The sequence below is a fragment of the Lampris incognitus genome, chromosome 3, assembly GCF_029633865.1.
Source record: "Lampris incognitus isolate fLamInc1 chromosome 3, fLamInc1.hap2, whole genome shotgun sequence".
NCBI classification, from domain to species: Eukaryota; Metazoa; Chordata; class Actinopteri; order Lampriformes; family Lampridae; genus Lampris; species Lampris incognitus.
The window spans coordinates 3,584,162-3,605,161 of NC_079213.1; the positions used below are offsets into that span (position 1 = coordinate 3,584,162).

General features: G+C 47.4%; 1 protein-coding gene across 1 annotated transcript; it reads left to right on the forward strand.

Annotated features, from left to right (window-relative positions):
- The first annotated feature begins 13,199 nt into the window (after positions 1–13,199).
- On the forward strand, positions 13,200–20,595 carry LOC130110452 (fish-egg lectin-like). Its single transcript, XM_056277559.1, has 5 exons — positions 13,200–13,347; positions 15,026–15,262; positions 17,326–17,543; positions 19,133–19,260; positions 20,276–20,595. Exons 1-5 carry the CDS (start codon positions 13,272–13,274, stop codon positions 20,415–20,417), a joined length of 801 nt encoding a protein of 266 aa, XP_056133534.1. The 5' UTR covers positions 13,200–13,271; the 3' UTR covers positions 20,418–20,595.
- The last annotated feature ends 405 nt before the right edge of the window (positions 20,596–21,000 follow it).

Consider the following 21,000-nt stretch of genomic DNA (forward strand, 5'->3'; position numbering starts at 1 on the left):
ATGTCTTGCATCACATCAGGGTCCACATGTGTTGCATCACATCAGGGTCCACATATGTTGCATCACGTCAGGGTCCACATGTGTTGCATCACATCAGGGTCCACATGTGTTGCATCACATCAGGGTCCACATGTGTTGCATAACATCAGGGTCCACATGTGTTGCATCACATCAGGGTCCACATGTGTTGCATCACATCAGGGTCCACATGTGTTGCATCACATCAGGGTCCACATATGTTGCATCACATCAGGGTCCACATGTGTTGCATCACATCAGGGTCCACATGTGTTGCATCACATCAGGGTCCACATGTGTTGCATCACATCAGGGTCCACATGTGTTGCATCACATCAGGGTCCACATGTCTTGCATCACATCAGGGTCCACATGTCTTGCATCACATCTGGGTCCACATGTCTTGCATCACGTCAGGGTCCACATGTGTTGCATCACATCAGGGTCCACATATGTTGCATCACATCAGGGTCCACATGTCTGGCATCACATCAGGGTCCACATGTCTTGCATCACATCAGGGTCCACATGTGTTGCATCACATCAGGGTCCACATATGTTGCATCACGTCAGGGTCCACATGTGTTGCATCACATCAGGGTCCACATGTGTTGCATCACATCAGGGTCCACATGTGTTGCATCACATCAGGGTCCACATGTGTTGCATCACATCAGGGTCCACATGTGTTGCATCACATCAGGGTCCACATGTGTTGCATCACATCTGGGTCCACATGTCTTGCATCGCATCAGGGTCCACATATGTTGCATCACGTCAGGGTCCACATGTGTTGCATCACATCAGGGTCCACATGTGTTGCATCACATCAGGGTCCACTACATTTACTTTACAACCGTAGGACACATCTGCCGTATGTATGAGGCCTGCTGCTTTATGGTTTATTTGCTATTTTCACTACAAGTCCTCCAACCCATACGATCACAGAAGTGGTATACCCGCTAATACGACCCACAGGAGCTTTTCCTAAGTTAGCGCCCCTACCGGCAGCAGGAGATTTGCGGCAGATACTGTTGGCCTCTGTGCATTGTGGGTTTTTATCTCCTTGTTGACATCCTTTTTACAACGCCCCATAGGCAGGCTGATGCAGGTAAGTCGTCAGTAAACAGTGACAAAAACAATTTGAGAACAACAGAATATGTAGTCAGTGCGTTTTTGTGTTATTTCGCCGTCTACTCAAGTAACTAAGATTTCCATTGGCAGCACGACCGCTAGAGATCGCTTAACTTTAAAACGTAACTATAGGTCGTAATAAGCTGCTTGTACAAACGACCTATGGTGCTCCGACGGCCCTGCTACAGTATTTTTTGGTCTCCATTGTCAGAAGATGAACATTTCATACACAGTCCCAAGACCAGACAAACCAGTTCATGTAGGTTATCAGACCAGTGATACAGAATGGGGACCAATGTGATCACACCCACAATCAGAACCTCGTTACTGCCATGTTCAGCACGGGCGTTAGGAATTTAGCTTGACATGAGATAAGCATGTGATATATGAATGCACACACACACACACACACACACACACACACACACACACACACACACACACACACACACACACACACACACACACACACACACACACACACACACACACAACAGATCTAAAAGGTATGATATGACATGATGATTTATTTAGAATATGTAAATAAGCAGGATATAACATACAGATAATCCATTACAGTAATGTGAAGTGATCAACAAATACACACATCGCACTCAGTGAACACATCTCCGTGTGCAGCAGATTGTTTGTTACCTGCTGGTGAAGCAGTAGGAGGAAGAAGCGTTCAGCTCCTCATCACTGCAGCCACAATAACAATAGAACAACAGCAAAACGGAACAAAAAAGCAGCAGTAGTAATAATAAATAGTGTGTGATGTATGGTATTGTGTGTGTGTGTGTGTGTGTGTGTGTGTGTGTGTGTGTGTGTGTGTGTAAACTGATGATCCACTGAAGAATACAGACAAACAGTAAAAAAAGGAAAAAGCTGCAAGGTCAGGAAGCACAAAACAAAACATGACATGACATTACAGTCATTTAGCCGACGCTTTTATCCAAAGCGACTTACAATAAGTGCATCATTTAACATAGGAAATCAGGAGAACTACTGGTCATCACAGGTCATAAGTGCATCTAAACAAGCATCTAAGAGCAAAACCAGTGCTAAAGTAAAAGCGCGAAAAACAGATTTTGCTTTTTTAATGAGTGCATACAATAAGTGGTAAGAACAAGTAACAGGGTGGTAGTTCTTGAAGAGGTGAGTTTTCAACCTGCGCTGAAAGATGGGCAGCGACTCCGCTGTCCTGACATCAGTGGGGAGTTCAGTCCACCACCGTGGGGCCAGGACAGAACAGAGCCGGGACCGGGTCGATCGGCAGCAGGGGCCTCTGAGCGACGGGGCCACCAGGCGTCCCGAGGCAGCAGAGCGAAGTGGTCGGGCGGGGGTGTAGGGCTTGACCATGGCCTGCAGATAGGAAGGAGCTGTTCCTTTCACTGCCCTTCAACGTCCTTACAAATAGCGATGCGAATTCACGTTTGCAGCGGCCTCACCCAGTACCGTCCATGCAGTGTCGTTGTCCACGTCTGTGTCTAAGTTTATTGTGTCTTTGTTTGATGGCTGGGAGAGCTGGTGCTGGATCAGCTGGGAGAGCTTGGTCTGCTGTGTCCTGTGGGCCCAGGGACCACGGCCCTGCCCAGCGCTGCGCCTGAGGAGGTAACACCAGGGGCAGTCTGACAGGATGCAGAAGTGGGGCAGGCTAAGCTAACTGCTAGCCCATGCAGACCGGCAGCTCTGATAACACCGAGGATGGTCTGGCGGCGGCCTCGCCTGGCGTTGACTGTGTCTTAGTGTTGTCGTGTGGAGTGCGGGGAGGTGTGTCGAAGGTGTCTGGCTGGGAGAGCTGGCGCTGGGTCGGCTGGGGGAACCTGGTCTGCTGCGTCCTGTGGGCCCAGGGACCACGGCCCTGCCTGGAGCTGTGCCCAAGGAGGAAACACCGAGGGCGGTCTGACAGGACGCAGAAGCGGGGCAGGCTAAGCTAACTGCTAGCCCATGCAGACTGGCAGTTCCTCCAGTCATGCTGGCTGGTGTTGGTTCTTTGGACAGTGGAATTTTTGGACTGAGTTGCCCTGAGTGGACTGTGCTGTTAACTGTGTGTTTTTTGTTTGTTTGTTTGTTGTTGTCTTTTTTGCTTTGTTCTGTCTGTTTTTGTATGTTTTTGGTGGTGTCATTTTTGGGAAATTTGGGATGTGTGTTTTTGTCTTTTGTGTCGCACTGCTGTGGGCTGAGGGAAACAGAATTTGGTTTCTTTTGCGTACGCAGGTACATGAAGACATGGCAAGACATTGTTCCTGATTCCTGATTTATTGATCCCTCAGGGGGAACTTGCATACAATTGGTAAGAAATAAATGTGTAACTGATATACAATATTAAAGTGTCAGTGAAAAACAAGAACACAGGGTAACAAAACTATTCACAAAGAAGAGAGAGAAGTATAAAGACATGATGTAGAGAGAGAGCGAGAGAAAGACGTGAGCGAAGAGAACAGTTTGCAATAGTCAATAATCTATGCTCTATAATCTGGTGGGCAGAACAGTGGTTGGTAAATTCATTGAGACAGAACCCGAAGCTCTCAACTTAAAGACAACTAATTGTAGGTTAAGACAAAAAGATGAGTTTTAAGTTTGGATTTAAAGACTCAACAGACTCTGATGGTCTGACGGCAGCAGGCAGGTTATTCCACAAGAACGGGGCCTGATAGGAAAAGGCCCTGCTGCCACCAACTGACTTCTTCTTAACTTTGGGTACACACAGGAGCCCTGTATTTTGAGAACGAAGTGCTCGAGATGGCATGTAAGGTTTAAGGAGATCAGACAGGTGGGATGGAGCAAGCCCATTTAGGATTTTATAAGTCAGCAGAAGCACCTTGTATTCTGATCTAACATGGATAGGAAGCCAATGAAGGGAGGCAAGAATTGGTGTAATATGGTCAAATTTCCTAGTTTTAGTTAGGATTCTAGCAGCAGCATTCTGAATCATCTGAAGACTTTTAGTACTAGAATGTGGCAGACCTGAGAACAGAACATTACAGTAATCAAGTCTGGATGAAACAAATGCATGTATTAGAGTCTCTGCGTCAGCCATGGAGAGAAAAGACCGAATTTTAGCTGTGTTATGTGACTGAAAAAAGGCAGTGTTGGTGATTTCTTTAACATGCTTATCAAAGGAAAGGCTGGGATCAAACGTAACACTAAAATGTTTGGCTGCCACACTTTGTGAAACCACATACTTGTCGATTGTTATTTTGACTATGTTAGGGTAGATGATGTATGTAGTTGAACTGGTTCAACCTACTTTGATTTTCTTACCGACATTATTGAGTATGCATCAAGACATTCTTATAGTTTCACGTATTGGCTCCTTACAGTGGTGCTTGAAGGTTTGTGGACCCTTTAGAATTTTCTATATTTCTGCATAAATATGACCTAAAACATCATCAGATTTTCACACAAGTCCTAAAAGTAGACAGAGAACTCAATTAAACAAATGAGACAAAAATATTATACTTAGTCATTTATTTTTTGAAGAAAATGGTCCAATATTACTATCTATGAGTGGCAAAAGTATGTGAACCTTTGCTTTCAGTATCTGGTGTGACCCCCCCCCCCCCCATGCAGCAATAACTGCAACTAAAAGTTTCTGGTAACTGTTGATCAGTCCGAGGAATTTTAGCCCATTCCTCCATACAGAACAGCTTCAACTCTGGGATGTTGGTGGGTTTCCTCACATGAACTGCTCGCTTCAGGTCCTTCAACATCATTTCGATTGGATTAAGGTCAGGACTTTGACTTGGCCATTCCAGAACATTAACTTTATTCTTCTTTCACCGTTCTTTGGTAGAACGACTTGTGTGCTTGGGGTTGTTGTCTTGCTGCATGACCCACATTCTCTTGAGATTCAGTTCACGGACAGATGTCCTGACATTTTCCTTAAGAATTTGCTGGTATAATTCAGAATTCATTGTTCCACCAATGATGGCAAGCCGGCCTGGCCCAGATGCAGCAAAACAGGCCCAAACCATGATGCTACCACCACCACGTTGCACAGATGGGGTAAGGTTCTTATGCTGGAAGGCAGTGTTTTCCATTCTCCAAACATAACGCTTCTCATTTAGACCAGAAAGTTCTATTTTGGTCTCATCCATCCACAAAATTTTTTTCCAGTAGCCTTCTGGCTTGTCCACCTGATCTTTAGCAAACTGCAGACAGGCAGCAATGTTCTTTTTGGAGAGCAGTGGCTTTCTCCTTGCAGCCCTGCCATGCACACCATTGTTGTTCAGTGTTCTCCTGATGGTGGACTCATGAACATTACCATTAGCCAATGTGAGAGAGGCCTTAAGTTGCTTAGAAGTTACCCTGGGTTCCTTTGTGACCTGGCCGACTATTACACGCCTTGCTCTTGGCGTGATCTTTGATGGTCGACCACTCCTGGGAAGGGTAACAATGGTCTTGAACTTCGTCCATTTATACACAACCTGTCTGACTGTGGATTGGTGGAGTCCAAACTCTTTAGAGGTGGTTTTGTAACCTTTTCCAGCCTGATGAGCATCAACAAGGCTTTTTCTGAGCTCCTCAGAAATCTCCTTTGTTCTTGCCATAATACACTTCCACAAACGTGTTGTGAAGACCAGACTTTGATAGATCCCTGTTCTTTAAATAAAACAGGGCGCCCCCTCACACCTGACTGTCATCCCATTGATTGAAAAGACCCCTGACTCTAATTTCACCTTCAACTTAGCTGCTAATCATAGAGGTTCACATACTTTTGCCACTCACATGTCATATTGGATCATTTCCCTCAATAAATAAATGACCAAGTATAAGATTTTTTTGTCTCATTTGTTTAATTAGTTCATCTTTATCTACTTTTGGGACTTCTGTGAAAATCTGATGATGTTTTAGATCATATTTATGCAGAAATATAGAAAATTCTAAAGGGTTCACAATCTTTCCAGCATATCGATTAGACGGTTAAGGCATAAATATGTGTGATCTTGATTAGTACGGTTTCCTTGTCAACTTTTTAAAACCTTGCAGATCAGCATTCTGATTGCCATGCTCTCTGGAATGCTTGTACTCAGCACGTCTCCGTCAACTGAATAGAAGGGACAGCCACTACCTGTCATGGTCCCAAAGTCTGAAAGAGATTCATGTCACACTGGTTTGCCAATTTCTTCAAAAACACCGACATAACTCATAAAAAGTGATAACGCATTGCTCTTAAAAAGTTACATTCGAAAAGTCTACAAGCAATGAACTATTGTTCAAGTATTCATCATTACCCACTTGATAGTCAGACATCTTACAATCTACTTCCGGTGTGGGAAGATTGCGGCGCGGACTCGCGTTTGCGGCGGCCTCACCCAGTGCCGACTATGTAGTGTCTTTGTCCACGTGTCCATCGGAGTTCGTGTGAAATTATGTCTTCTGTATGAGGATTTATGTCTGTGATGGCTGGGAGAGCTGGTGTTGGTTCGGCTGGGAGAGCGGGGCAGGCCGAGCTGGCTGCTGGCCCATGCAGACCGGGGGTGGTTTGGCTGTCCGTCTTGGGAGAGAGATCCCTCCTCTGGTGCTCTCCCTGAGGTTTCTTCCTAGTTTTTCTCCCTGTTAAAGGGGTTTTTAGGGAGTTGTTCCTTATCCGACGAGAGGGTCTAAGGACAGGATGTTGTGTTGCTGTTAAGCCCACTGAGGCACATTTGTAATTTGTGATATTGGGCTGTACAAATAAAATTGATTTGATTTGATTTTTGATTCTCTCTGGTTTTGTAGGTTTTTGGTGGTGTTGTTTTGGGGAGGTTTCGGATGTGTGCTTTTGTCTTTTGTGTTGCACTGCTGTGGGCAGGGAGAAACGAAATTTCTTCTCTTTTGTGTAGGCAAGTACATGAATGAGACGACAATAAGTTGTTCCTGATCCTGATCCTGCAATGAAAACGAGTCTGCTGTAAAGCAGAGCTTAAAGAGCGCTTCAGATGAGCAGAAACGACTCGTATGAACACACGTGAAAGCGAGATTAAAACTGGGGGTTAACGACAGAACAGTGATTGCAGGTCTGAGTGCAGATGAACAGAGGTGAGCAGGCGTTGTGTGGTATGAATACAGTGTGGTAAGGTTATCGTGACGGGGCGGTGGCAGCTCTGGAAGTGGCAGCTGCTGTTGTAAATGAGTGAACGAATGAGTCGAGTGCCAGGAAGTCTGCAAATCCACATTCCATAAAATCTAAGTCTGCAAATGTTTACGCTCAGCTGATCCAATTTCCACGAATGAGGACACTTGCTGGAAAACTTGAAGCCTTTTACTGTAACTCCACACATGCACACGCACACGCACGCACACACACACACACACGTGGCACTGAGTGTTTTCATAGACATTGGCATGGAAAAGATTCAAATATCTTGCCCCCCATTTAAAATTAAAACTCCTTATAAAAAAGCGAAAGACTTTAAAATATGTTAAAATTACTGCTTCAATGTTGTTCATGTGATTTCTATTATTTTCTAGTATTTCTGGTTCTGTCTTAAATGGTTGGAACACATGGCCAACAGGGGGCACTGTAGGTGTAAGGTGACTGACGCCTGTCACAAGTAGAGTGAGACGTCAGACGCACGAATAATACACAGACGCCAGGACTGATGTTGTGTTTGTTTGTGTTCCAACAGGAGTAAAAAGGAAAATGAATATGCTACACAAGAACCGGCCATCGCGTAATTCTTAAAAGTGTAACACACACACACACACACACACACAAAGCCTTTGCTGGAATTAACCAGCGAGGCTTGTTTATTTATAATTTAAATGGATTTCATCTTCTCGTCAGGTTGGATATCGAGAGACCTTCTGACTTGGATCTGGTTCCAAACTTCCGGGAGCCGCATATTTTTGTTCTTTAAGATTTTTTTTATTATTTTTTTTTGGCATTTTCCGCCTTTATTGATGGTACTATGGCATTAATGGTGCTATCAAAATAAATTGGTTAGGGTGCTTATAAATTGGTTAGATAATAATAATAAATCAATCTTATATAGCGCTTTTCTAGTACTCAAAGTCGCTTTACAATAAACGGAGTGAAACAAGACGACAGATGAACATAACACAGACATACAGGGGTGGATGGGAAGGGGGGGCAGACATACAGGGGTGGATGGGAAGGGGGGCTACGAAAGGGAGAAGAGGCAGCCACAGAAGAGGACGCCAGCAGTACTCTCCGACTTGGACAGATATAAAGGGAAAGAAAAACAAACATCATAAATCACAGATGCAGGTCGAGCGCTCAGTCCCCAGCCTGCCCCAGACCAGGGGTGTATGAGCGGACGGGGGGGCACGAGAAGGCAATAGAGAAAAAGTGTTTCGATTGGAAGAGTGGGAGGGATTTTGAGTCTCTAATGATTTGGGGAAGTGAGTTCCAGAGCCTGGGAGCTGCTCTGGAGAAGGCTCGGTCACCAAAGCCGCGGAGGTTGGACCTGGGGGTAGAGAGAAGGGAGGCTGAGGTGGATCTGAGGGACCGAGAGGGTTGGTAGAGGGAGAGGAGATCGGTGAGGTATGGCGGAGCCAGTTTGTGAAGGGCTTTATAGGTAAGAACCAGGAGTTTGTAATTGATCCGGTGGGAGATGGGTAGCCAGTGGAGGTCTTTTAGGACTTGGGTGATGTGGTGCCAGGATTTGGTGAAAGTTAAAAGTCGGGCGGATGCGTTCTGGACCAATTGGAGTCTCTTGACAGAGCTAGCACTGATGCCTTAGAGGAGTGAGTTGCAGTAATCAAGGCGGGAGGAGATGAAGGCACGGATCAGTATCTCAGCAGCAGGGCGTGTGAGAGAGGATCTTATTTTTGCGATGTTGCGAAGGTGGTAGAAGGAGGATTTGACCATTTGGCGGATATGTGGCTCCAGGGAGAGGGAGGGATCAAGGATCACACCAAGGTTGCGTGCCTGGGGGGAAGGAGAGACAGTAGTGCCATCGATGGTGGGTGCAAGGTTGTTGATTTTGCTGAGTGGACTTGGAGCCAATGAAGAGGAGTTCACTTTTGTCACTGTTGAGTTTGAGGAGGTTTTGCTGCATCCAGACTTTAACTGCAGACAGACAGGAGTCGATGTGAGAGAGGGGTGGATTGTGAGGGGATTTGGTGCTGAGGTATATCTGGGTGCCATCAGCATAACAGTGGAAGTCCAAGTTGAAATGGCAGAGAATCTGACCAAGCGGGAGGATGTAGATGATGAAAAGGAGTGGGCCAAGTACATAACCTTGGGGAACACCTTGTGTGACTGTGGATGGAACAGAGGAGTGGTTGTGAAGTGAGATGAAGTGTGACCTGTTGGAGAGGTAGGGCTGAGTACGGTGCCTTCAATACCGACATCTTTCAATCTGGTGAGCAAGATGTTGTGGCTCACAGTATCGAAGGCTGAACTCAGGTCGAGGAGGATGAGGATGTTAAGGGCTCCAGTATCAGCAGAGATGAGGAGGTCATTAAGTACTTTAAGGAGTGCAGTTTCAATTTTGTGGAGTGGGCGAAAACCAGACTGGAGGGGTTCAAGTAGCTTGTTGGAGTGTAGGTAGGTTTGGAGTTGTGTGGCGACAATGCGTTCCAGGGTTTTAGAGAGGAAGGGGAGATTGGAAATTGGCCGGTAGTGGTTGAGGCAGGATGGATCAAGACCAGGTTTCTTGAGAACTGGGGTGACAGCTGCAGTTTGTAGGCAGAGGGGCCAATTCCATGGGACAGTGAGGAATTGAAAAGGTTGGTGAGGTAGGGGCATAGGGCAGGGGGGCATTTCTTCAGTAGGAGGGTGGGGAGGGGATCAAGGGAGCAGGTTGTGGATTTTGATGAGCTGATGAGTTCAGAGATAGTGGTAGGGGCAACTGGAACAAACCGGGAGAGGCGGCGATCAGGGGGAGGGGTAGGCAGGTCAAGAGGAATGAGGAGAAGAGGGGCCGGAGTAGGTGCTGCTGAGTCAGATGCAGGGGACAGTGATTTGTTGATAGCGGCGATTTTGTCTGCAAAAGACTGAGGAAATGAGTTGCATTGTTCAGCAGTAGAGTTGGAGAGGGCATCGGCATGGGGCCTGAGGAGGTTGTTTACAGTGGAGAAGAGGGTGCGGGGGTTGTGGTTGGAATCACTAATGATAGTGGAAAAATAGGCAGACTTGGGGGCGGTGAGGGCATCTTTGTAGGCAGAGAGGTGGAGGTTGTGGGCTTCTTGATGTACAGTGAGAGATGTTTTCTTGGCGAGTTGTTCCAGTTGGCGGGCAGTCTGTTTCATTGTGCGGAGCTCAGGTGTGAACCAGGGTGCAGAGGTGTTGAAGGAGACTTTTTTGTTTTGAGAGGGGCCAGTGTGTTGAAGGAGGCAGACAGGGTGGCATTGAGGTGATTGGTGAGATCATCAGGTAAGGTAGAGGCTGGTTCCAGGGGGAGAGCAGAGGAGAGCAGATCGGAAAGTTGGAGGGGGTCAATAGATGTGATTATGACCTAAAAAAAACTCCCTATGACGTCATCCCCGTGTCGTCAACAGATAGTACTGTACTGGAAATGATACGAGCATCATTTTGGTCCTCATACCACCCCATTGTGGAATTGCAGGTACGTGGTATTTAGAAATAAGTCCTTGTTTTATAAAAACTGGCCCGAGAAAGGAACATGGTCTGTAATGCACTTAATGGAAAATACAGGGGACGTTACATCTTATGAGAAGTTTTGTTCAAAATTTGATTTAAATGACCGAAAACAATATGAAACTGTTATCAAAGCAGTCCCACACTCTATAGTGATGTCTTATGACTCGCATCAGAGTGATGTAGATCCACACCTTCCTAAACCTCTGGTGAATGGACGTGATCTCATCGTTCTAAAGTCGCCCAACACCACAACCCGCAGAGTCTCTGTCAAGGGATTATGTCCATTTTCATCCAACAGAAACTCAATTTTACGATATTTCTCCAGAGATTCCTGAGTTATTAGATAGTGCCAGTAGAGAGAGACAGGAAAGGCAGAGGGGATGACATGCAGCAAAGGACCCGGGTGGGATTCGAACCCGGGCCGCTGCAGTAAGGGCTCAGCCATATGTGGTACCCCTCTACCAGGTGAGCCACCGGGGCGCAAGAGCCGGGTGTTTGATAAGAAACGTGAATTTCTGTTGTAGTCGCGTTTGCAGAACGAGTGGGCTGGAGTCATGGAGAGGTTGAGTCTGCCAGGAGCTGCTGGCCAGACCTCTTCATCGTGGTGCTGATACGCGTGCGGCTTCACGACAGAAAAGAGCAACATAGCAGACCGCGGTCATCCCCATCACATACCTCATGCACCATCCATCCAACCAGTATCATGAACTGACCCAGTAACTAAACCAGTATCATGTACTAAACCAGCATCATGTGCTGAACCACCTAAACCAGTATCCGTAACGCAGTGCGTTTGGACCCAATCGCAGAGAAGAGGCAGAGGCAGGTGGTAAGTGCTAAGTCGCTTTACTGGACTTTAGCAAATACACAATAACCACAAAAAAACCACTGCCAAAGAGGGCAGGCAAAAATGCAAACCAGAATAAACATAAAATACCAAACAAAGGAAACACTGTCACACAGAGGAGGCAGACGAGGTATTGTGTACTGAACCAGTAGCATGTACTGAACTGGTATGGTGTCCTGAACTGGTATCATGTACTGAACCAGTATGGTGTCCTGAACCGGTATGGCGTACTGAACCAGTAGCATGTACTGAACTGTTATTGTGTTCTGAACCAGTATGGTGTCCTGAACCAGTATCATGTACTGAACCAGTATGGTGTCCTGAACCGGTATGGTGTACTGAACCAGTAGTGTGTACTGAACCAGTATGGTGTCCTGAACCGGTATGGTGTACTGAATGGGTATCGTGTACTGAACTGGTATCATGTACTGAACCGGTATGGTGTACTGAACCAGTATGGTGTCCTGAACCGGTATGGTGTACTGAACTGTTACTGTGTTCTGAACCAGTATGGTGTACTGAACCGGTATGGTGTACTGAACTGGTATCATGTACTGAACCGGTATGGTGTATTGAATGGTTATGGTGTACCGAACTGGTATCATGTACTGAACCGGTATGGTGTACTGAACCAGTATGGTGTCCTGAACTAGTATGGTGTACTGAACTGTTATTGTGTTCTGAACCAGTATGGTGTACTGAACCGGTATGGTGTACTGAACTGTTATTGTGTTCTGAACCAGTACGGTGTCCTGAACTGGTATGGTGTACTGAACCGGTATGGTGTACTGAACTGGTATCATGTACTGAACCGGTATGGTGTCCTGAACTGGTATCATGTACTGAACCAGTATGGTGTCCTGAACCGGTATCATGTACTGAACCAGTATGGTGTCCTGAACCGGTATGGTGTACTGAACCAGTAGCGTGTACTGAACCAGTATGGTGTCCTGAACTGGTATGGTGTACTGAATGGGTATCACGTACTGAACTGTTATTGTGTTCTGAACCAGTATGGTGTACTGAACTGTTATTGTGTTCTGAACCAGTATGGTGTACTGAACCAGTATGGTGTACTGAACTGTTATTGTGTTCTGAACCAGTATGGTGTACTGAACCAGTATGGTGTACTGAACTGTTATTGTGTTCTGAACCAGTATGGTGTACTGAACCGGTATGGTGTACTGAACTGGTATCATGTACTGAACCGGTATGGTGTATTGAATGGTTATGGTGTACCGAACCAGTATCATGTACTGAACCGGCATGGTGTCCTGTGGGCCGGTGAGGAGCAGGTGTGGTTGTTGGACGGCGGGCAGCGGGGTTGTGATGTGGTCAAGGGGAGGTGGAGGCTCTGCAGCACCATGTTTCCTCCCTTGTGTCCTCACTGGGGAATTCCCACGAAGCTCGAGCTGTAATAACTAGTTTTTGAATTTCTGAATTAGGCTTGTTCATCATAATATCAAGCTTTCATGAGGAGCGTCTTCCTCGTAGCAGATCCAATTTGTTTACTAATCAGGAATGTGTTCTTTCTGAAGCTGCGGAACCAGGTCTTTCCTAGAAGAGGAATGCAGGTCTTCCAGTAAATACTGTCAGCTTCCGTGTGGCACTCTCGCTGGTCCCTGCAGAACCGGTTGGAGCTATTGTGTCACCTGGATTTGAGGTCCAGGTGCTACTGTATATAAAGACACACAGCTAGTTCTGCAAAGGCAAGAGATGAAGATGAGAATTATGATGAAGATTATTTTTGCACTGGCGCTTCTGGCGCTTTGCCTCCTGTCCACCATCCAGGGTAAGTCGCCTTTCCATTGACTCTGTTCACAGCTGGAGTCCAGATGAATCCACGATGGGCTCATTTTGACGTGTGGGATGTCTGAAGACCTGCACTCACAAGTTCAATAGCGGTTTTGATGGCGCGGTCACAGCTGGTTTGAGTTAATGTTACGTCATGTAAACACATTATTTGACTTGTTTTGTTATAATTTATTATTATTATTCAAAGACGTGCATGTTAGGGTTAATACTCCTGCCTGTGCCCGTGAGCAAGGCAGTGGCAGAAGTGGCGTTGGTCCATGGGTGGTGCAGCTGCACACTGCTGCTGCTATACATGCAGACAACACGTTCGCTGCAACCAGAACAGCTGCACGGTGACGAGATAAAGTGGCTTTCTTCTTCTCGTAGTTCTGGGTGATGTGAAAAATGTTACCATGACAACCACAGGGAGTTTTACACACCGTCGATACATTATATCCTGAGCCGCGCTCCCGCGTGTGGAGAATAAGATGTGTAGCGCGTGGTCACACGGGACCGCCCGGTCACGTCAGTTAAGGTGTCGAACCGAGACGGGTTTCCCCCACTGCGCCCTCAAATACTGTCAACGTGTGAATGAACAGCGTTTCTACCTCGTTATCTTTAGTTGGGTCCATCCTCTCTGCCTTGGACAGGGCAACTTGTGCTGGGGGGCTGCGGACTCGTACAGCACACAAACACAACACGGGCAGTTTTTCCATCTGAGATGATAGGAAAAGGAAAGAAAAAGTACAAAAACCAAACTCACGTATTAATAATAACATAATTATGATTATGATTTCATAATAAAATAAAAATGATATAGTAGCAACAATAATAAAATGATAAAAATATTCCTCATTTTATGAGAAAGGTGAGGTCGTAGATTCTCATTATCATGCATTTGGACCACGTGGACCACGTCCACTTTTCATTCTCATACCATCACAGGGATGAATAACGATACCGAACCGCTGACCAGAACCACCAACACGGTCATCATGGCCGTTTTGGGTTTTCAAAGTTTAATAACGTTGTGTGCGTGTGTGTGTGTGTGTGGGGGGGGGTCCCTGAATTCTCCATATGCTTGCATTAAAATGAGTTTTACCACGAGGCGCTGCAGTGTCTACAGGTGTTGGACGGCGGCCATTTTAAATCGTTTAAAAACAGTATTTAAGTTGTTAAAATGTTAATTTCAGTGTCAGTTTCTTAACAGACACACTAACATATGTGATGCGTTAATATGTCAGTTGGGTCTTTATCTTGACACAATATAGAGTTTAAACACCGGCCGTCATTTTGACCGCCCGTGGTCGTCGTAGGTAGGCGTGAAATCCCGGTGGTTGTGGTTGGTGGATTTTGCTCAGGTCGCCCGGTTGCAGAGCTGCACCGAGTCGGGGGCCAGAAACCTCCCAGCGTGTTAAGTTCATCCGTTGAGTCTGGTTCTCATTAGGTGGCGACCCCCAGCGGCAGCAGCCGGAAGTAGTAGTAGTGGATCTTTGACTAAAATATATTTTTCTCCTTTCTCCTTTTGTGTGGCTAACACACACACACACACACACACACACACACACGCACGCACACACACACACGCACGCACGCACGCACGCACGCACACACACACACACACACACACACACACACACACACACACACACACACACACACACACACACACACAGCCTGGAGCTGTTCAGACGGGCCCCGGCTCTACCGGGCGTCTCAGATCGATGCGGGACTCGGGCAGGTGGTGGCCACAGACCTCTACCGACGAACCTTCTACCTGAGCAGCACCTCCTGGACCAGCCTGCCCTCCGCCAGTCTGCAGCATGTGACCGTGGGCTCCGCCGGCATCTGGGGCGTCACCAACTCCTACAGGGTCTACCGGTTCGTGGCCGGCAGATGGCGCGCTGCCTCCGGTAAGACCAGTCTGTGTTCCTGCTGACTGCAGTAAACTTTAACAGAAACATAATCATATTTCGCAGCATTTTCATGAAAGAGTGATGCTGGGCACGGGACCCGTGGCGGGTGCCGGATCAGGGGTCTTGTTTTGGCATTTCTTGCGCGAGACGGAGATGCTGTGCTGCGGGGGAGGAACTCAGCATGTTGGCTTAAGAGACTGTAAACCGGAAGTTAAGAGACTGTAAACCGGATGTTGAGAGACTGTAAACCGGATGAAACCCGGTTTGGTAACGAATGCCGATGTGTTGAAAGGCTGATGTGATTCCTGCAGCCGAAATAACAAGAGAGAGATAGAGAGAGAAAGACAGAGGGAGAGATGGAGAGAGAGAGTTAGATAGAGATGGAGAGAGAGAGATAGATACAGAGATGGAGAGAGAGAGTTAGAGAGAGATGGAGAGAGAGAGTTAGAGAGAGATGGAGAGAGAGAGAGAGAGAGAGAGAGAGAGATGGAGAGAGAGAGAGTTAGATAGTTAGATAGAGATAGGGAGAGTTAGATGGAGAGAGAGAGAGAGAGAGAGATGGAGAGAGAGAGTTAGAGAGAGATGGAGAGAGAGAGAGAGAGAGAGAGAGAGAGATGGAGAGAGAGAGAGAGTTAGATAGAGTTAGATAGAGATAGGGAGAGTTAGATGGAGAGAGAGAGAGAGAGAGAGAGATGGAGAGAGAGATGAGAGAGAGAGACAGACAGACAGAGCGAGAGTTACTTAGAGAGAGCGATGGAGAGAGTTAGATGCAGAGAGAGAGAGTTACATGGAGAGAGAGAGATGGAGAGAGAGTTAGATAGAGAGATGGAGAGAGAGAGAGTTAGAGAGAGAGATAGAGATAGGGAGAGTTAGATGGAGAGAGAGAGAGATGGAGAGAGAGAGAGTTAGATAGAGAGATGGAGAGAGAGAGAGTTAGAGAGAGAGATAGAGATAGGGAGAGTTAGATGGAGAGAGAGAGAGATGGAGAGAGAGAGAGTTAGATAGAGAGATGGAGAGAGAGAGTTAGAGAGAGAGAGAGAGAGAGAGAGATAGGGAGAGTTAGATGGAGAGAGAGAGAGAGAGATGGAGAGAGAGAGAGAGTTACATGGAGAGAGCGAGAGAGATGGGAGAGAGACACAGACAGCGAGAGAGTTAGATAGATAGAGAGAGAGTTACATGGAGAGAGAGAGATGGAGAGAGAGAGAGAGTTAGAGAGAGAGAGTTACATGGAGGGAGAGAGAGATGGAGAGAGAGAGAGAGTTAGATAGAGAGAGAGAGAAAGTTACATGGAGGGAGAGAGAGAGATGGGAGAGAGACACACAGACAGAGCGAGAGAGTTAGATAGATAGAGAGAGAGAGTTAGATAGATAGAGAGAGAGAGTTAGATAGATAGAGAGAGAGAGTTAGATAGAGAGAGAGAGTTAGATAGATAGAGAGAGAGAGTTAGATAGATAGATAGAGTTAGATAGATAGAGAGAGAGAGTTAGATAGATAGAGAGAGAGAGTTAGTTAGATAGATAGAGAGAGAGAGTTAGATGGAGAGAGAGAGAGAGAGAGTTACATGGAAGGAGAGAGAGATGGAGAGAGAGAGAGTTAGATAGATAGAGAGAGAGAGTTAGATAGATAGATAGAGTTAGATAGATAGAGAGAGAGAGTTAGATAGATAGAGAGAGAGAATTAGATAGATAGAGAGAGAGAGTTAGATAGATAGAGAGAGAGAGTTAGAGTTAGATAGATAGAGAGAGTTAGATAGATAGAGAGAGAGTTAGATGGAGAGAGAGAGAGAGAGAGAGAGAGAGAGCGAGAGAGAGAGTTACATGGTAGGAGAGAGAGATGGAGAGAGAGAGAGAGAGAGTTACATGGAAGGAGAGAGAGTTACATGGAAGGAGAGAGAGTTACATGGAAGGAGAGAGAGAGATGGAGAGAGAGAGAGAGAGAGAGAGTTAGATGGAGAGAGAAAGAGAGAGAGAGAGAGGGATTAAGGCTATTCACAGACAAAAACAAAGCAGAACCAGCCTTGATGTCCGTGTAGTAAACCCGGTACCCGCTGCTGTGTGCAGGTCTCAGCTTGAAGCAGATCGACGCGGGCGGGGACACGTTCGTCGTCGGGACGACCACCTCCACCCTCACCTACTGCCTGCGCACGTCCAGGGCCGTGACTTTCAACGGCGCCGGCAGCCTCAGCTGGTCTCGTCTGTCAGGCAACATGGTCTACTACAGCTGTGGATCTCTAGGCTGCTGGGGGGTCACCAACCGGTACAGAGTTTACTTCACAAGGGTAAGAGCGCCCTCACACGTCATACCAGGGATCAGCAGAACAGGTCAGAAACCTCCAGCGGGGTGCTGGTGGTTGCATCAGGCTTTGGTCTGCTTTCGGACACTGATCTAATGGTTTTAATGGTTTCCACCAGGAACCATTAAAACCCGGAGGCTTATGGTTTCCAGTAGAGCACAGCACACTCTGATGATTTCCACGAGACATACCGGTACAGACCACCTCACACCATCACAGCTTCCAGTAGAACCATTAAGAGACTTGCTCAGAAGTTGTTCGATGGTTTTTTCAGCAGTGGCGTTTCGAGTCGTGGGCCATGCTCATCACTGTAAAGGGTCAAAGGTCGGTAAAAGTCGGAGTCCGCCGTAAGCCATTACAGCCACACTTACTCCCCGGGGTCGGTCGTGTAGTGTGACAACCCCTCTTGTCGTGGCTGGGGGCTCATTACACACACCTGAGCTGAATCCACAACAATAAGGGTTGAAGGGAACTCTCTCCTCTAATCATCCGCACAGCCGGTGAGGGTTGGTGGTCTGTCTAGTCCGTTAAAACCAAAACCGCTCCGGGTCCCTTCGTTTTCACAGAGAAACCGACGTTCTCCTGCCCACGCAGCTGCGCTACATTGCCAACATGTACCACAATGCATTGCGGGAGAGGAAAACATGTGTGTCAGCCAGTCAGACCAGAGCCCTAGAGAGAGAGAGTCAACTCCGTAGATGTCAATGGGCCAATTATTGAACAGCAATGGCGGATCACGGGAGACCCCGGATAGTTCCGAACAGCGCGACCCGGGGCAATAGGGTTTCTATGGCGGAGGTATTGTAGCGAATTCGGGGGACAAGGCAACCACAGGAACTGCCGCGGCCGGGAAGCGAACCCGTGTCGCCCGCACCGCAGGAGGCATCACGAACCGCTCGACTAAAGGGTCAGACCCGCCAGATGGCCAGCGTGGCCATCTGGCCAGACCCGCCATATGATAGAGACCTGCCATATGTGCATGGATAAGAAGACCCGCTGGCCGCTGGCTGGTGGGTCTGACCCTTTAGCCCGAGCGGTTAGCGATGTCTCCTGCGGTCCGGGCGACACGGGTTCGCTTCCCGGCCGCGGCAGTTCCTGTGGTCGCCTTGTCCCCCCCGAATTCGCTACAGTATGTTATGGAGATGCTGCAGAGGAGCTCAAGCGGGAGTCGTGACAACTGTCTCTTTCGGCTACACAACGTGCACCGTTTATTCCTTCCACCATTACAACAACAACCAGAACCCGCGCAGCGGAAGTGCGTCACTGTAAACCCGAACCGAGAAAACAGCCGCTGTAAACCAACGTTCCTACCAGCTCAATAAGGGGAGTTACGTACCCCCATAACCACTACAACGCCGCCGTTACGATTAGCACACGCGAATGAGGTTGAGCATGTGTGAAGCCTCCGTTTAACTACGGCTCCTTCTTAAGTGGAGCTGGTCAAACGGTTTCAAGCCCGGGGTGAGTGGAGTTTCATCCGGTTTAACCATTTTATTGCACCCAGGGACACCACAGCCACTAACGGCAGACATGGTCCCGTTAACCCCCTCCTTTCTCTGAATGTCTGTCTGCAGACTGTGAGCCCGACCACCTGCTCCAACAGCGGATGGAGCTACATCAGCGGTGTCTCCATGAGGATGATTGAGGCGGGAAGCGACGGCAAGGTGTTCGGTGTGACCACAGCTGGCCATATTTATGAAAGGTAAAGTGATTTCCTCCAGACTTGTGCCAGTCAACCTACATGTTAATAGGAAGTCTTGTGTGTGTGTGTGTGCATATATCCTCTGATAGATATGCGTCCTGTCCAGGGTGTCTCCCAGCTCCTCACCCTGTGCATGCTGGGATAGGATTCAATTCAATTGGCTCTGTGCATAAGCGTAGTCCACTGGCTTCTACTGCAGCGGTCACACCAGTTTCCTGTTTGTTGGCGTGCGCTGTTGACAACGGCACGTTTTTCGCGATGCCTGCAAGATTTACCATGGATACACATCAACCACATGCACACAACTGTCCACACACCTTCACCTGCACCTCCCAGCACACGGGTGAAACGTGTCAAGTTGTACATATCAAGTTACGTCCACAGTTATGAGGATGCGCGGACGGGCGGAATTGTGGACGTGCAGGATGGCACGGGTGGGAGGTGCAGGTGAAACAAGTGTGTGGACAGTTGTGTGCATGTGGTTGACATTTATCCATGGTGAATCTTGCAGGCATCGCGAAAAATATGCCATTGTCAACAGCCCCTAATCCCTGAATTTGATGGAGTGGGTGTAGGGAATGAATCACCGAATGACTCGGTGACTCGGAATCAATGAATCACTTTTCAAGCAAGCGCTCCAAAAACTGAAAGGTAAACTTTCATCTAAACGAACCCCCTCACCAATGCCGCCACAACTACCCGCTAACAAATGCACGAGAAAAACAGCAACAACAAAATCTATACTTACTATAATAACACAAGATTTCAGCAGGCAGTCACAGAAACACACCTAAACACAACAATACACCCGCCCAGCAGACCTAGCAACATTCATGTTAGCAAGCCCCACAGACAAGTCAGCATCATAAAGCCCGAGGAGCGCGGGTGCTGACCCACAAGCCCGTGAGACGGACCAGCTGAAAACGACAAAAAGACAAAAGATTCTTGGTAAAATGACTGTCATCACATTTACAGCCCCATAAGCACTTCTTCATCTGACCTCCTCTTTCTGCAGGACCGGCATCTCCAGCAGTCGTCCTTACGGGACCAGCTGGACTCGCGTGTCCACGTGCATCACCGCCAGACACGTGAGCTATGACCTGGGTAAGCTCTGGGTCGTCACAACCGCCTACAACGTCATGACCTGCACACCGTAAAACCCAGCAGCAGTCCCACCAAAAGCAGGTGGTTTTTGTTTTGGGTGGGGGAGGTGGTGGTAGTGTTTTTGCAGCTAATTCATGAGGTCTACTAGTAAATTGTTGTGCTTCTTTCAAAATGCCACAAACAAAAATCAGACAATAAACTTCTATAAAGCGTAAATGTATGTGTCATGGATTAATGTGTTCTTCCTTTCATGTTCACTGATAGACAAGAACTGATGTCATGATCCCTCCGTTAAACCAAACTCAGCTCACAAAGTGAGGAGATGTGTGTGTGGTAGACAATGTCTTTGGTGTAACGATGCTTCTGGGCAGTAAATCCTCCACCAGGCAGCTGGTGGGCAGCACCTGGGCTACCAGAAGCTCAACACAAGAGTCAATAGCAGCAGCAAGAGAAGCTGTTTGGCATTGGCAGAGGAGATCTGGCACATGTTTCCTGGGCGCAGCCCACATACCCAGCTCTGCTGCTCATCCCATATAGACATGTGCCTTACACATGTGGCGCCATCTAAAAGGCAGAGAAACAGGCTTTCCAACGGTGTAAGATTTACTGCCGAGAAGCATTGGTACAACACAGACA